Source organism: Lentinula edodes (genome assembly GCF_021015755.1).
Source record: "Lentinula edodes strain Le(Bin) 0899 ss11 chromosome Unknown C8R40scaffold_52, whole genome shotgun sequence".
NCBI lineage: Eukaryota > Fungi > Basidiomycota > Agaricomycetes > Agaricales > Omphalotaceae > Lentinula > Lentinula edodes.
In genome coordinates, this window is record NW_025764358.1 from 1 (window position 1) to 16,842 (window position 16,842).

At 46.4% G+C, this 16,842-nt stretch overlaps 6 protein-coding genes across 6 annotated transcripts; 2 read left to right on the forward strand and 4 right to left on the reverse strand.

Annotated features, from left to right (window-relative positions):
- Positions 1-45: 45 nt before the first annotated feature.
- On the reverse strand, positions 46-797 carry C8R40DRAFT_1073806 (Pro-kumamolisin, activation domain-containing protein; the record flags this gene model as incomplete). The annotated part of the gene is made up of 3 exons (XM_046226633.1): positions 46-130; positions 188-453; positions 531-797. Coding segments are annotated over 3 exons (618 nt in total), but the record flags the coding sequence as incomplete, so codon positions are not given.
- A 3,170-nt stretch (positions 798-3,967) lies between these two features.
- Positions 3,968-7,270, reverse strand: C8R40DRAFT_1058698 (uncharacterized protein; the record flags this gene model as incomplete). Its single annotated transcript, XM_046225214.1, has 11 exons — positions 3,968-4,774; positions 4,859-5,133; positions 5,193-5,211; positions 5,276-5,732; positions 5,822-6,038; positions 6,228-6,434; positions 6,504-6,641; positions 6,690-6,829; positions 6,886-6,951; positions 7,001-7,090; positions 7,140-7,270. The coding sequence occupies 11 exons, from the start codon at positions 7,268-7,270 to the stop codon at positions 3,968-3,970; spliced, it is 2,547 nt and encodes an 848-aa protein (XP_046080763.1).
- Positions 7,271-8,607: 1,337 nt separating this feature from the next.
- On the reverse strand, positions 8,608-11,987 carry C8R40DRAFT_1129270 (ribosome biogenesis protein Nop16). The gene is made up of 4 exons (XM_046229129.1): positions 11,745-11,987; positions 11,631-11,691; positions 10,933-11,381; positions 8,608-9,231 (listed from the first exon to the last, which is right to left on the reverse strand). The coding sequence occupies exons 1-4, from the start codon at positions 11,839-11,841 to the stop codon at positions 8,981-8,983; spliced, it is 858 nt and encodes a 285-aa protein (XP_046080764.1). The 5' UTR covers positions 11,842-11,987; the 3' UTR covers positions 8,608-8,980.
- Positions 11,988-12,011: 24 nt separating this feature from the next.
- C8R40DRAFT_1176381 (ubiquinol-cytochrome-c reductase complex subunit-domain-containing protein) lies at positions 12,012-12,408 on the forward strand (the record flags this gene model as incomplete). Its single annotated transcript, XM_046232500.1, has 4 exons — positions 12,012-12,062; positions 12,121-12,186; positions 12,246-12,299; positions 12,358-12,408. 4 exons carry the CDS (start codon positions 12,012-12,014, stop codon positions 12,406-12,408), a joined length of 222 nt encoding a protein of 73 aa, XP_046080765.1.
- Positions 12,409-12,533: 125 nt separating this feature from the next.
- Positions 12,534-13,756, reverse strand: C8R40DRAFT_1176382 (HAD-like domain-containing protein; the record flags this gene model as incomplete). Its single annotated transcript, XM_046232501.1, has 8 exons — positions 12,534-12,622; positions 12,672-12,712; positions 12,765-12,851; positions 12,909-13,074; positions 13,130-13,297; positions 13,355-13,503; positions 13,559-13,650; positions 13,718-13,756. The coding sequence occupies 8 exons, from the start codon at positions 13,754-13,756 to the stop codon at positions 12,534-12,536; spliced, it is 831 nt and encodes a 276-aa protein (XP_046080766.1).
- Positions 13,757-15,710: 1,954 nt separating this feature from the next.
- On the forward strand, positions 15,711-16,840 carry C8R40DRAFT_1176383 (uncharacterized protein; the record flags this gene model as incomplete). Its single annotated transcript, XM_046232502.1, has 2 exons — positions 15,711-16,080; positions 16,146-16,840. The coding sequence occupies 2 exons, from the start codon at positions 15,711-15,713 to the stop codon at positions 16,838-16,840; spliced, it is 1,065 nt and encodes a 354-aa protein (XP_046080767.1).
- Positions 16,841-16,842: the final 2 nt, after the last annotated feature.

A 16,842-nucleotide genomic window follows, 5' to 3' on the forward strand; every position in this document is an offset into this window, starting at 1 on the left:
CAAAGTCTGAAGGCACGCAGGAGTAATGGTGGCGTTGCAATTTACTGTCGCACGTTTCTCGAACTCGGGTGTGAATCTAGCTGCAGAAATAGCTGTGATAGGTGAGCGTCCACGAAGAGGTCCGTTGAATCTTTGTATCTGATATCAGAACGATGCATGCAAAGAAGATCAACCTAGTTTGACTTACGAAGTTGTCGGATGGACAACCTTCACATGAGCTTGAAGATCACTGGGAATGGAGTACGCCAAAGTCCTCACGGAAGTCTGTCCAGATTCTGTATGGTTGAAGATGCTGAATTCTGCTTGAAGAAGTTGGTTAGCAGTGCTAACAGGTATGTCGAACTTGATCCAGTCTCCTGCGGGTGTGATAGGAGTTGACGTGATATTGAATGAGGTCAACCATTCGGTCACGGCCTGCACAGTCTCGACAGTGGGTGCAGCGAAGGATTCGACCTATGTTCAATTTGCGAGCACGCGTGATGTTCAGTTAAACATTCTATGTGCCCAGACTGGCTCGAGTTATAACTAACCTGTTCCTTGGTGAGCCATTCTCTGAAAGTAGGACTGGTGGGTGAGCTGGCTTCCTGTAACGCAGCCTCCAATCCTGCTTGGTTCCCCATAGCAAGATTGATTCGCAAGCTTAATATTTGATCGTCAGGAGCTGAACCGAGATGTGCGAAGCCAGTGGGAGCAGAATCCCGCTTCTCGTGCACTATGTGTGTCGACGCCCATACAGCGGAGGAAAGGAGGGATGTGGTAAGAACCCATCTCGTGAAGGAAAGGGAGACCATCATCATCATCGACTCGACAGTGTGAGAGCCTGGTAGAAGAAGTGAACTATCGCAGTGAATGGTTTTATAACATCCTCATATCGAAAAGAAGCATAGTAACTTCACATGATTAGTGGAACGGTGTGATGATAAGTATGCCTTTCCACATGGAATTAGCTGCGTTGATTGCGAGGCGTATAGTCTGGTCGAGGCGACCTGGTCGAGCATATGCACCTCGAGACACCATGATGTAGATTAATCATGATTCAGTGAACATTCGAGGTTAGTTCCTGGAAGGGGCTTGTGTAGCCGTGTGAAGGTCAAAGCTGTCTGGGGAAAGAACGTTCAAAGATACATGGACCCGGGCGTGCGCGAAAGAGCGAAAGAGTTATTCCATATGACAAATGTCCTACGAAGCCCCATAATTGCCCCATAGGCCTTCCGAGCTGCTTCCGGGTATAGAATACGATGTGATGGACATAACAGATCGAAACTGTCCAATACATTAGTCATAGGATCAGATGTGATCGCTCCAGAAATACTTGGATCATGTCGCCCTTATCCAGGTGGTTTTGAGATATCAAGTGTTATTTTAATCATCGACTTTTACCACTCGAGGCTCGAGGTGGTTAAAGGTGGTCAAAGTCGATGAAGCACTTTCGTAATTTGAATCTTTGACTCTAGTTTGAAGTCAAAGCACCATGGCCACATGAACATTGAAGCTACGCACCCTATCTCAACAATTTCTAATTTGGCAAGCCACAGGAAAGAGTTGGAGTGTCGCCTCATCGTACCGGCAATCCCGGAAAAAGAGGCAGGAATTGCATTTTGTTGTTGAGCTACTCAGCCAAAGAGTAAAGGAAGACAAAAAAGGCAGAGAAGCCTTGAAGTCCAGAAACATATGTACATTAACCTCCTTGTCCTGGTTACATTCACCATATGAGAAAGCTATAGGGTGGAAAATTTCCCCTATGTAGTAAGTGCCTTGTCACGTGACCACTGATATGATTAACAGAGGACCAGGATATATATGGCTTATCGACGGTCACATGAAGTATCCAATTTCGCTGCTCGGGTGTTTCAAGCAAAAATAGTGCCCAAAGCACTGAGAGTAAAATTTTCGACTTGCTCTGGGTACCTTGACTGTTGGGAAGTGCTCTCAGTAATCAAAAATACAGGCTTTGCAGATTTGAATGTCTTCAGAATTTGGTGAAGAGCCTCGAACTCTTGGCTGGCCGGGCCCGGCTGCTCCACCTGACTCTTTGCAATAACCATGCTTGACCGGGGCGCCAGCAGTGCATACTTACTAGTAGTACTCCGCCCTTCCCAGTTGCAGGATCCATGCACAAGATTGGCCTAAAGCACATGCAGGCTTCGGAAGGGTGTATCTGGAATCCAGCTTTCGAAGTCAAAGAAAAATGACGCGTAGCCTATAGACACAGAGTCTATGCAGGCTCCGAAGGGCGAATGGGGTTACAGCTACACAGACCCGATGACATAACTTTCTAGACTTCGCCAAGTGACAACTGGCGTAATATCGAACTAGAAATGATAATCAATAACGAAAGCTCTAATTGCGACGAGTCGAGGATTTGGAGCAGAGAAAATGCAAGATTTCTTGCGCATTGATTAGCCCAAGTAGGCCCAAGTTTTCTTCAAGTCGACTGGAATCGTCATACAAAGCGAAGCTCTAAATTTATATCCTATCCTATCCAAGGTTTCATCTCCGGAGGCTAGTGGTTTGGCCACCAAACTACCTTCAAATGCTAGTGAGAATACTATTGTCGACGGACCCATAAACATCGAAAGTTATGCATCCGAAAGATACGGTGAGCGGATGCCGTCTTGCATTTGCACATCATAAGTGATCAAGTTGAGGAAGCCTTGTACTATAGTGTATGCCAATTAAACCACTTACACAATGAATGTTCCGAATCGGTATAGCGAACGATACTGCTAGTACGTGAAATTTCTTCTTTACTTTGGACACTGGTGTTGTTGACTTATCCTATTATTAATCCTTATGGAATGCACGGTTTAAGTCCTTAATCTGTCTATTTGCCTTCTGCTTATCCGCTCTACATCGGACCACAAGTGGCGACACGTTACTTGATACCTCAGTCAGTAATACCATACTAGGATTTTCGTGAAGCACATGCATCCATGCCGGTTTTAAGATCGCAAGCACGCCCCAATAGGCCTCAATGGACAAATATAATAGAGAGTATCCGGAAAGATGTATGAAGCCGGCGTACGTAGTAGAATTCGAAGTTGTCTGCTCTAAGACCTTCCATCAGTTGCTCCCTTGTCACTTGCCATGCAATTTGACTGCAAAATCGAAAAACTGCCCCCCCTGTATAGAGGCCAACAGAGGCTAGAGCATTTCTCTTTTTTTTCGTCTCCTTTGGAATATACTTGCCTTGGACACTCCAGAATAGATTCGTGAACGATCGGAGTCTTATGGTGACTTGGAAGTTGGAGCAAGCTCTCTTTTGAGATTAATATCTTTGCAGCTTCCTCCTTCGCGATAACTCCGCGCAGTGGTCAACCGATATGCCTCGGACGGAAGTCCATATTGGCGTCAGGCGAGAGCTATTTTATTGACTCATTTGTGTTGATATTCAACGTCAATTACTTGCCCTTATAAGTCTTCATTGGGTCTCGCTGACACGGTCCAAACGGTAACAACTCGATTATCGAACCCCAGCTTCAGATAAATCTACACTGTAGCAATTCGCCTTCGACATCTCTGGTCGAGTGACAAGCAAAATCAGTACAGCAAGTACATTCCATCAGGACTGCCAATCTTCACGGTTGGATCGATTTCACGACTACCAGGACTCATACCAAAAAAGGATACAGCAAAGTACACACATTGTACCCGCTTCGATATTTTACGATTCTACTAAATATGCTAGATGTAGTGTAACAAATAATAAGTATAACAAAGAAGCACATTCAATACTTGAGCGTACAACGTACATGCGTGAAATTTAACGACATGATCTACAGATACGTACTTGAGATGAGAAGGTATACAGATGACCGTATTGATCTAACTCAGGAATAATTTACACAGAGGGAGGTCCGAGTCGAAAATGAAGTTGAGAACAAGACAAAAAAGGACGCGAAATGGACTGCAAGAAGCGATTGGGGACCTAAAACTTCACTTATACGCGAAGGTTTGGAAAGGAGTTTCAATGATAAAACCCGTGAACGTCTTCAACAAAATGAGCAGGGCATCCATCAGACTCAGCATGTCCAAGGACGGGGGTTGCAGATGTACCCCCAGCATATTCCAGATAACCTGATCCATTGTGTACAACGCCGTTATTGCCAGACACGTGAGTAGTGTTCCTCTGATATGCGGTCATCATCGAGGTCGGATCGACGGGTGTAGCGGGAGCATTGAAGCTGAAATGATCCATGTCACTGACGCCAACGACATGATAAAAGTTGTCGTCATTTTTATATGAGTTGGGGATAGTTGTTATATTGGTGGTAAACACTGGAGATCCTTGGGTGCTGAGTGGAGTCCCATTGCTTGAAGATGAGGTACCAGGCGGTGTATACGACGGCCATCCGTTGGCTCCGCTACCGTCAGCAGTGCAGGCAGTGACAGGAGCAGAGTTGGGAGCGCTATGTGTCGGCGACGTCAATGACAAAGGAGACAGCCCGTTCTGTTGCCCATGAATCATATAAGACGATGAGATCTGTTGATGATGTGGCTGGTATCTAAGCTCTAGCTCAGGAAGCGAAGGAATATTGTGATGTCCAACCACTGCATTAAAATGTTGCTGGTCCTGCCGTTGTTTCTTCAGTTTGTTGTCCTCCCAAATTATACGAATTGCCTCTTCGCGCTCTTCAGATTTGGAAAAAGCCCATTGCATTTCCGCAATTGCCGCAAGACATATCCGCGTTCCCTCATCTGCATCAAGGATCGGTAAAAGCCCTGGTCGGACGATGTCCACTCCACCACCACTTCCAAAGCTATTACTTGAGCGCTCGGAGGGTTCCTGTTTGAAACGTCTGAACTGGTGCACAGGGGGTTCATACGTTGCATAGTCAATAAGTTGCTCACTGTCCACACTAGCAGACAAGAACGCCGCGAAAAAGCATCCATCGCGGACAAGCCCAGTGTCCCATTTGAACAAGCCTGTAGGATCGACACTCTCGTAAGTGAGAGTGAGGTGATGCTTAATGATGCTCAGAACGCAAGGAAGGAGCCGGAAACATTTCCTTGAAGCGATATCGTGAAGTTGACGTGGTGACACAAATGGTGAAGGAGAACGGGCGGGGGAACGGTTGGCCGGTGTATTGGGAGAAGATCCATATTGTTTGAGCGATTCACGAATGACATTGTCTGGCAGAACCCAAGCCAAATGAGTCTCATATGGACTACGTGAGCGGCGCAACACTTACGACACTCGAATATGAATATCTGTGACAAGCAACAGAAGAACATTAATCAGTGCGAACGAAAATCAAATTGACATTGATCTAACCTGCCAGCAGCTGACAAACCTCTCAGTCCGAATGTCCACATCCCCGAGCATGGAACCTCCAGCACTGGTGCTAATTCCTCGTCGGAGGGCTTCGAATTCATCCCAGCAACTATCGAGGCCTTCCCAGACCTCCCGCATCCCTTCGGCGTCGACTCCTCCACCTAACTCTGCCGTACGGGACGCCTTTGCACCAGTAAGAACTGCATGAATCTTACGGCAAACTGAGCTTAAGTGCAGAGGAATCGAAAATAGATGCGTCACTGAGAGGTAGGGGTGTGCACCTGAGTGTGGCGAGCCGCCTCGAAGAGAGTTTGATGACATGCCAGATGGAAAAGTGGGAGAGTTCGGAGAAGGTAGGCCAACTCCTGACGCATAAGCTACTCCCCTTAGGCCATGGGGAGAGGTTGTTTGGAATGGCGGTACCGTGCTCTGGAATACATCCAAATCGTCTTCGCTTCTGTATGAAAATGGTCACCTGAGATCAGTAAAATGCAACGCGAAGGGATGAAAAGACACAGAAGAGGCAAGGGATTTCTGCCAACTCACAATACAAGACGACCACCTCTCATTCCAGTCGTTATGCCTTCTTGCATGTGGGCGTACCAGAATATTCGTGCGCGCATGAGGGCTTCGTCGGGAGATTCCGAAGAACCCGAAGAAATGGAAGGCATCGATGAAGGAGGCCCAGAAAGGAGAGTGCAAAGTGAGTGAGCTTGTGAGAGGCTTGCCTCGTGCATCGTTAATCTGTCCAAAGGATGTTCATCTGGGACATAAAGCGCGGTCAGTGAAATTACCAAAAAATGGTTTCGACTAAAGGCAGAGCTGAACAGTCAATTCCGCGGAGAGTGCGTATATAAAGACGGGTGGCATAAAAAGAAGCATTTGAGAGACTCGAGGGGTGAAGAAGGACAAAATCAAATAAAAATGTAATGAATTCATGAAGGATCCTCACCTTCAAGAAGAGGCAAGATAAGCATTAAAACTTTGACGCCATCCCAGGTGGGCCGTCGCATGATCGCATGGATATCGACTAGCTCAAGGACCTCTCTAAGCATGGCTTCGGATCTCTCTTTCCTTACTCGACGAACATTTATCTCATCTACCGCAGATGGGTCAGGTTCGTTGGGCTTCGATCTAACGGTGGGAATCATATCCATTCCTCCCTTTCGGTTGTTCGACCTCAAAGAATCAGAGTCGCATTGGCCGGAAGATTCATCGGAGGGGATACCACGTTCGTCGAGACCAAATGAAGCGGCCCAGACGACCAATACCATTGCAAGAAGACTACCCTCGTAGCCTAAAGAATCTGCTCCTTTTGCGTGGGCACAGAAACGCGCCGAGAACTCGGCACCATCGAGAATCGGACCTAGGAAAGAAATTTAATAATGGAACCCGATGACATTTAGAAACATACGTTGTAGGCTGAACCATTGCCAAAATGAAGAGTCAAAAAAATCTGAATGCAAAGGAGGAATGGTGCTGGGTATACGTGTAGGAAGGCCAAGATACGAGGAGCTGGATGAGTTTTGGTTCGCTTCTTTCCCGTAGATTGCTCTTTACAGCGTATTTAGCTTTTCACGAGTGATTATAAGCTGAAACATCATACATACTCGACTTGCTGTAGGCGTCTGCCACGGCGAAGAAGCTTGACAGCTTTGACGTCCGCAAATTCGTCACTGGAGCGGGTAAGAGAGTGTCAAGTTTTGAGTTATTGCGGCCACGTACACGCATTTCAGACCTCGTTCCTTGCAATTCGAGCAAGCAGGATGCGGGCCAGTTACTGGTATAGAGATGTCCTTCAAATCACAACGTACTCTGGTAACCTAAATTTAGATGAGATCAGATAGAGGGAACCAGCGTTTACCTCCTCATTCTACATGCTCCACAAGCAGAAAACTGCTGGCGTGAAGATTTAGGCTGGCCAGAAGGACGTCGGGCATAAGGCTGAGAAGTACTTCTGGTTGTTGCTGGATTTGAGTGCGCTCTGGGCGACATGGCAGCGGATGAAGCAGAGTGTGCAAAGAGTTATTATTTGAGGCATCTTATATCGTCAGATACGAATAAAGCGGAGATTCATGAAGTAAGTTGAAGTTTCGAGGCGAGGTTCTTGTACAAGATCCAATCTCGATTTGGCTTCGACAACTTCCCACGGTCTTATTTCCAAATTTTCTTTGACCCACTGTCACCCACTGTTCCCAGTACAATCCTGCCACCTTTCAATCTTTTTTCGTTCCTCACGTCTCTGTCCCCTTTCCTATTATCACTAATAATGCTAAGCTTCTTTGCCGCAAAAAGTCATCGTGTATGCTCATAGACACGGCTGATCCTCAAACATTCCTTCAACCTTCCTCGTCCTTCCATCGTTACGCCACCGGCAAGTATTTTTTCATTATCATTATTACAATACCTTACTTTGTCCGATTTAAGTATGCGTCTCCCAAAAAAACGGTGACGCTTCATCAATCCCCGCTCAGATCTTGAACCTAATCATCGCTCCATCTCAATTATACAGTTCTTCAAATCATCGCACACAACTGATACATGCATACATAACTTGTATAGCATTTCCCGATTTTGCACGCCGCCTCGATGTCAAAGTTTCGGTGACGGTTAGTGAGTCGGTACTTACCATTCAATGCCCGGAAGAACAGACAGAAATATTCTCCATCTTGTCGGTAGTAAGTACCACACGTAGTATTATTATTCACGCTAGTTTTTTGATACCGACACTAAGGTAAGTAAACATGCGCAAAACTACTTACGAACCCTAGTAGCAGAACTCACATGTCTCTCTCTCAGGGATTCGAATTCCGACATCTGTTATGAGCTCAATATTTCCATCGTAAGCTTCTCCGGAAAGAAACTGCGAACGTGACGGAGCCTTTACATCGTGTGCAATCGTAACATGTGTGTGTATATTATGATGCCCATCCAAGTACTGATTGCAAACACTGTACTTATACCAAGACTGATGTACATGAGAATGCACCCTCTCAGACATCAAATTCTGCAAAGGTTGCAGTCGAGGAGTCTCGATCTACTGCTCATCAAACCATTAGTCTAGCGTGTCGTACAATGTGGCCACCTCTCCTGGCAGTAAGTGCCTCCGACTCGTCCGTGCGACTCTTTAAAGTCACCTACAAATGAAAACATTTTCTTTTAGCTACAGTACGTGTAGGACGGGCTTACACACTCCGATCAAACCTTTCACAGAATACCTACATACGAGACTAGCAAGTAGACAAGTGCATTTGAGTACATGGTTCCTTTCAATAGTTTCCAGAAAATCATAATCAGAACCGGCTTTCAGCAAAAGTATGATTCACCAACAGGACGCGCTACATCCCCTGGACCACTGTCATGCAAATCAGAGTAACTAAACCCGCTCCGGTGCTGTAGAACGAGGTGTACATAATGAAGGACGAGGTTATGTACACCGACTTTCTGAATTTCTGACTCTCTGACCTGACAGCACCCCCAAACTGAGAAATGCCGTAGTAGCAAAATCCAGAAAGCATATTTGTTACATTCAACCGGAAGCACCCTCCACACCCCGCACCGATGATTAGCTTTACTGTGCATTTTTCTTCCAGAGGGGAGGAGTGGTCGGTCGATCACAAGATCGATTTATTAGCAAGAATAATACAAACAGTACTTGATAGTACGATGCGGATATGGATATTGTAGTGTTCATGGGGAAGATCGCTACGGTGCCACTACGATCCCTGCTCTCTTGAGAGCCCGCCTTAACTCTCCAGCGGTCCGCTGCGCAGTATTGAGTTTTCTGTCTCTCGCCATCGCCTCCACGTCGCCTTTGTGCCTCTCCATTAAACGTTGGAGATATGCAAGCTCCCGCTCGGAGGTATGTCGAACACCTACACCCGTGAGGGACGCAGAAAGCGTCGTACACCCTTTCAACTCAGTTATTGACGCTAGAGTCGATAGAGTTTCCAGTTCTGTAAATATACTCTGGTTAGCATGAATGTTGTAAGACAAAGATAGCGAAAGAAAAAGAACGGAAGGACGGGGAAGTGAAATCGGAAAGAGAAGACCCCAAATGTGAAGCTGGGAACAAAACGAGTCATAAAACGGTAATTGTAAACCTCCGCTAAGAGCTGGATTTGAAGATCCACTGTCGCCGGCCCCATGTACAGACAAGCTGAAGTCCGGTAGAGTGATGCGTATATATGAGAAGCCGGTGAGGAACAAGGTGGAATATCACCTCGATGGCCAACGATGATGCACAAGTATAAAGAACCCCGTATGAACCGCGCGAAACCTTTGTCCGAAGAAGGGCTGTGAGGTCCCAAGGGGAGCAGCCCAAAAAAGGAATAGAGAAGGACAGGAACTGATCAACATGATTGACTGCCCAGCAGTGTACATATGCACACAAAAATAGACAAAATCCAAGACTAAAATCATTCTCCGTGGCGAATCCGGAAAGATTGCGATGAAAGAAGTACGGCCGACATCGATTCCACCGTCCAAAATGTTCTCAGGAAATATGATTCCTGCCAGAAATACGTCGCAAAAGAGGTAATTTGGATCAAAATAGAAGAATAAGAGGTCATGAGGATTAATCGAAAAAGGAAAGAGCTATGGACGTCATGCATGTCCGAGCCATAAAGGACGTCCGAAGAAACTGCAATTCTCAGAAGAAACGAAGCAGCAAGACAAAAGAACACGGATATTGAGCAGCACTTCCATGGCCCCATGGTCAGTCAGATGCAGGTCCTGTCAGGTCCGACATTGCTTGACTGAAGGTTCAACGTTCAACGTTCACCTACCAATTAGGAGACTGAACGATAAAATCCGAGACAGCCGTGCAAAGAGAAAGGACATTAATACAGATACAGTAAGGTCAAGGAACGAGGAAGAAAGGTAGATGGGCGGGAAAGCATAGGGTTCGACGGATACATGACCGATACGCTTCAAAGGCACAAAAAAGAAGACTTTCGACGTGCGCGCGCGGATAGGGCGAACCAGTGCTATCATCAGGAAACGTTTCTTGAGCATCGGGAATACCCGCCACACAAGCATTTCCATCCGCACTAATGAGTGTACCGGCATGCTAAACCTGAACAGGTATCAAAGGTAAAGATCTGATGCTGCAGCGGGAGGCGTCGCAGCAAATTTGACTTGACCTTCTCGCGATGAGCGTTGACCTAACAGAGGAGAATTGCAGAAAAATGAATCAAGAGCGTGAGCTAAGTGAAATGATTCTTCTCTTCGTTCATTCGAAGACTCTCTTAGCAAATCAAGCTAGGATTTCATTCCAACCCAAACCCTTGACACAATAGATCCAGTACGAAGACTAACACTACTGCCTGTGCATGCAGTGTCATCCTTGGATGCCGTTTTTACGCTTGGCGTGACAAGAGCAATGACCACCAACAGAGAGAGGATCACATCGACGACTGAGGGAAGCCCAGCATAGTGTCGTCCCAAGAATGAGATACAAGTGCATATCCGTCAAGTAGGGTTGAAAATGCTTCACTGCATCTTTATGACTGGGAAAGATACATTCGAAAGCGATGTATCTTGTTTGAAAAAGAGGAATGATACAAGTTGAAACCAGCAAACAAATCCTTCTTAATGGTTGACATGAAAGCACGAGGGAACTCTGGGAGATGAAACAAAGCATATGATGCACATACCTTTCACGACAGTCGTATTCCTGTTGGTTGACAAGCGTGTTTTTAGACCGCCTAAGTCAGAAATCCATGTCTGGCGTATGTTTTCGTCCAACCGGGGCTCTAACTGTTCCATGTCTATGTCTCTGTCTCCAGGAAGATCTTCTACCTCAAATTCCTCGTCGGGGAGCTCAACGCGCATGACGTTTCCTGCATCGTCCCGAATAATCCTTCCGTGGCCCTTCGGTATAAAGGACTTCGTAGCTGCACTGTTGGTAGCACCTGCGGATGCATGAGATAATGGCAGCCCCGGATCCGCTGAAGAAGGGGGGTTCGCAGATGTCGATAGGTCCGTCAAGTCAATAGAGGATTCGGGAGCGCTGCCAGAAGTAGTGCGTTTGTCCAATTTGATAATCTCGGCACCACCTGATTCAGAAGGGTTTAAATCGTGAACGAGCCCAAGAGCAGCATAGCTAGAAGAGTAGGAAAAGAGCCGTCAGTGTCTAACCCTTCATTGTAGAAGGGATCAGAAAGAGAAAAGTCTGTTAAGTTTGTTTTGTCGTAAAAGAGAAATGTTGGAGTAGAGAAATTAAACCGATATGCGTAATGGCACAAGAAATGCACCATTGACACCGCTTAGGATCTAGTTTAACCTAAGTAGGTGAACAGCAGACGATCGAGCAATGTGGAGTGATTAAGGTTGAGTCCTGAACCTTGCTTACTTCTGGCGAACAGTTTTCTTGTTATCCCAGGCTTGCTGGAGAACTTTTGGAGCACGTATAGCTGCAATGATTGCTGTTAGCCAAAGGAGCAGCCGAATTCCGAAAGTTACACACGGGGCATCTTCTTGAGATTCCGTTTGGCATGTTTCGAGTGAGAAATCGCTCGGTGCGAAGAAGAGCGAGCTTTTCGCCGTTGCCGAGGGTTGGCCATCTTGGAAACAAGTCCTCTGTTTGATGTTTCGCGTAGATTTTCTTTTGACTTTCAAAGATGAAAGCTGGATAAATGGAAAAGAGCAAGCGCTGCTGCCACGTGCCCCGCGATTCCGGGTCAGAACGGCTTATTTTGGTTCACCCTTCCTCGCTTTTCTTCTACCAGTCAAAATGTCTCGCGTGTTCTACAAGTCGAGGAATCCTCTACAGTATTATTCTTTCGTGCGCGCATTTCTTTTATCATTCCATTCGTAAGTACACAATTAAATCCTCTGGATAGGTTTTCAGAAACTGGACGCCAAGTTTAGCTACCTGGGGTGTTGGTGCCGGGGCTGGTGCCCTTCTGGTGCGCTCGGATGTTCTGATATGTGATCCTTATCCTAATTTGTGAGCTTGATATATCAGTTCTTGTCAGTAACGCCTCTGGTTCGACGTGAACTGCTTTCCAAGGTTCCTGGGGTGCGTCGACATTTTTGATTTCTTACATTGCAAAAGAGATCCTAATTCATACTGCTAGATTAAGGGTTACTTTACGGATAACACTCCTGCTTCCGATAAACCTTTCTAAATGTGTTCAAGTGCACTGTAATCTAGACCGTAACAAGGCCCTGGTGCAAAAACCGAATCTTTCCATTACACTTGATGACGGAGACTCAATATAGACTTAACGACTCGATATAGACTTGACACACTCTACAATTTCGGTGGCCCCGCTGTGAGATCGAGACCGAGCTTTTGCCCAAGCACTTTCACTGCAGTAAGTGTACCTCCAATAGGAACATCTATACATATTGTCAGAATCTGTCTCAATCCGGAAGCCAAACACCTCACGAATTGTCTCCATCCCCAAATCTCTCGCCGCTTTAAGGTTTCTGAAAGGTGACTTTCAGTCGTGTTATTTCAGAGGTTGCATAGGTATCTTACAGCCCGATGTCATCTAAGAACACTGCTTCGCTAGGTTTGATTCCGTTCCGTTCACATGCAAGCAGGTAAAAACGAGGTTCAGGCTTCCTGCTTAGTGTTTTGAATTTCTTTGGTATGGAAAGTGAGTCGAGTATTGGTACTGACCGCGTGCCTAAAGTGCTACTGTCGCAGAAATCATCGAACAATGCCTTCAGCTTATTTGGAGTCGCACCATCTTGCCAACCTAAAAAGTCCAACTCCGAAGAAGGGATAGCAGTATCATTCCGTGAAAAGTTGTTAGTGAGAGCTATGATTTTGTGCTTGTCCGCGGCTGTCAATTCTCGTCAATGAGTACTCAGATGTATTGTTCGTATCAATATAAGTACCTCGAATGCGACGGATTGCCTCCAAGATATGTGGATCATACTGTGACGACTCACGCATCATCATCCCAAACAGCTTCATGCGGCCCTCATTAAATGGCACCAACAGACTCTGGAGTAGACTCACTTCACGGCCGTCAACGTGGAGGGCCTCCGGTAATTCAGGACATTCTTCATAAAACTAGGTTCATTAGGAAGTCAACACCCAAACTTTTGGACTATGCGTACGAATGCCCTTGCGTTTGCAAAAGTCTCGATACCATCTGTTTCCATTCACCGTGTCTGAAAGATTTTGGCTGAAAGCTTTGTAGAAAGGAAACAATTCGAGTTCCCCGCGCTCGAACTTCTGCCATGCACCTTCTGATCCCCGAGCAACGCTAGATAGTGTTCAAAGCTCAATGTCAATGAACATGAAATGAGACAGATACCTACATTGAGCAGTTGAGGTAGTTTTCAGGTATCCGATGCTCCCGCTCGTACCTTGCAATAGCAAGGAAGGGGCTCCGCACGACCACTCCTCCGATCTGAAAAAGAATCAATTCCAGGAAGTACAGACTGAATGATTCTTATGACTTGATTTCGAGTACTTACATCGAATACAACAGCCTTAAATTTGTGGGCCTCTACCATTCCAGACAGAGGTTGAGAAGAGCGTCGGTACATCCGGCAATATAATACCCGGATCGATCCGCCTTTGCCGCCGGTAAAGTTTTACCTCACAAGTCTCCGTTAACGTTCATCCTTAGCAAACTGAAGTCTATTGAAGTCTACGCTGAAAATTTATCAATATGGTACGTATGGTCTATTCCTGTCCCTCATACCTCCACAATACTTGTGCATCCTTAGAGCGTTCCAAATACAATGTCATCGGACTCTGTCACAAATGACTCGGAGTACGCATGCGACATCTTGATAACTCCTAATAAGCGATTATTATCGTCGTTCTATGCTTATCCCGAGGATCTACACACTTACAGATACATATCTTCGCCGTGCCACTCGACCATGGTGACTTCCGCCTTGCAATCTGACTGATAATGATCTGAATCTTACATGCATCGGTATGTGGAATTAGAGTTTTGTGAGTCCTCAACGTCAGACCTCAGCCCGCCTTTCAATGGTTCAATGAATACTGTAGGTGAGCACCTGTATATCTTATAACCGGCAAGAGTCCTATTCAATCTCCCAATTCACCGTAGGATCGAAAATTCCAACTGCCCGAGGCCGTTCAAGGCTCACTAAGATTCACACTGCCAATCAGTTGACCGTGTCCAATGACAGATTCATATGCCTTCCGATCCTCAGTTTGTGATATCTTCTATCTATCGTATATCATGTAGATGCAGATTCAGCGATGGCTAGTGATGGCTTTACTGCCTACGATTTGTCCGGCTGCAGCCATTCGTCTTGCCGCTCATCGTTCTCCCTGAATTGTTGATATCATATTTCCTCCGGCAGCGCATCAATCCACGGGACATTAGTCTTGACAATGGACAACTCGATTTCCTGTTTCTCCTAACTTCATACTTCTTCGGCATCCGCTTCCATCGTGTATGGATTGCTCAGTCTTCAACAGCCCATCCTTGCATTTGCCGATTTTCGTTGCGTTTATAGAAATCTGTCTCCATTCTGTTAAACGGCTGGCATGAAATAATAGTCAACCAGCAGCCTGAGTCAGATACTTACCGAGCATACTGGAGTAGGCAGGATGGTCAGTCATATGCACAGTTGAATATCGGCTAGAGGGTTTCACCAAACTCCCATGGAGTCGGATTGCCTGCGGATATATGCGGATGCTGCCAGGACAAACTACTTAGTATGGAGGTGCGCCAGCACCGACAAACCTCCTGTAACTAGAATTTAAAAGCGAGCACCATATGTAAACCATCCTTGGGGAAGGGGTCGAAGGCTCCCTCCGAGCCGGACGAAGGAGGCTCACATGTGAATGCAATGTTTGAACTTCTCAGCCTGATTGTACTTAGATATGTCACCGAAACCTACATTTATTCCTTGCACTCAGACTAGACTCAGGCTTCGAAGTAATTTTGAATTCTGGCTCAGCCATATCCAGATTGCTGCCAAAGTATGCTATTCCAGAAGATCTGGAGTCAATGTATGCTATGCTATATTTTAGACAAGGATTTGCTTGATTTTGGGTTCTTAAGTATGCTATATACATATTCCGGACATTGTTCTGGTGAAACTTCCCGGAGCCTGCTGAAATCGTTGCCTTGCCATTGAGGACTGTTGATCAAATATAATCTCGGCACCGGTATCCGCCTAACACCGCACAAACGCCCTTGGGTTGTGGTACTGTAGGGTACTGTCTGGTACTGTGAACCTTGACGATGATTGACTTTCGTCGGGCGGAAAGCGTAAGTTGTTTCTGAGTAGGCGAAAGAACACTCGCATTAAATGCAACTTTACTAGTTGGTATTTATATTATTCGGATAGTGATCCAATTTTCCGCCTCCACCTTCCAGCCTCGGAACGCATGTCCAAATCTATGTGAAAATCAGACCGCAATTGTTGAAGTCTGTTATTGGAACCGCACACCTTTTGTTGCCGTTTATGTCCGACACTCATGTCTCCCTCACCTTCACGTACAGTTCCCCCTTCACTTGGCCAATCGTTATTCAGGCGACAAAGCTGGCAGCGGACGCGCGATGATGATGACTCAGACGACGACGATGACGACGATGACAATGGCTCTTCCACTTCCACTTCTCATTCAAAGTCGCCGCAATCGACCCACTCGCAATCGTCTCAGCATGACGGGCATAATTCCAGCCAAGTCACCTCTGGCACTGGCACAAGCCATGCTGGTGCTATTGCCGGCGGAGTCATTGCAGGTATTATTGTCCTAGCTATCCTTGCGTTCTTCTGGTGGAGAAGACGGTCGTCGAGAAACAGACCCAACGTGAAGATAGAGATAGACCCCATGTCAACCTTGAGTATGTGTATTGTTGCTTTCTGCAGCTCTGAACCCCTTTGATCATGCATAACGTACCGTTGATAGACGGCGAAGCCTACGCTTGGAAAACAACTGCACGAAAAGCCGAAGAGCAAAGTCTTATTCACGAACGTAGCTCTACTGTTGGCGCTGATTTATCACCTCGCCCATCTCAGCCGCAGTTTTGGCAAGTGCACAATGTCGATGATGTGACTGATAACATGCACGACGCACCGATTCCGCGAAGTGTACCCGGTGTCGGGAACACGCCTGTCGTTTCGAATATTTCTTCTGGAAAAACACCTGGAGAAAAATCCAGAAACGCTACCTCGACAATTAACTTGATACCAGTTCCAGAAAAGGATTTTCGAGATTACCGTGTTGGCAATGCCAGCGCCAGTAGCTCGAAGGCTGGATCGCAGAGCCCATATAGCTCTAGCGACAGCACTAAGGGTACCACCGAGAAAGACGGTTACTCGACGGTCAAAGGGGGCTCTACATTGCACGACTCACCGGGTCCATCTGCGTGGAAGGAGAAGGAAGGGCTGAAGCAGACATATGACATCCCCGTGAGCGATTCTAGGAGTCAAAGGTCCACGCGTCGTTTGTCGGAATCGGAGGCGAATGACCTAGCTTTGGCGGCCAGAGAGGAAGTGACGGACTTGAGACGGCGGGTGGAACTCCTGAAGCAAGAAAATGCCGAGTTGACAAGGAGGAATTCTGGAGATTCCTCTGAGAGACTCCCTGCTTATAATGAGTAGCA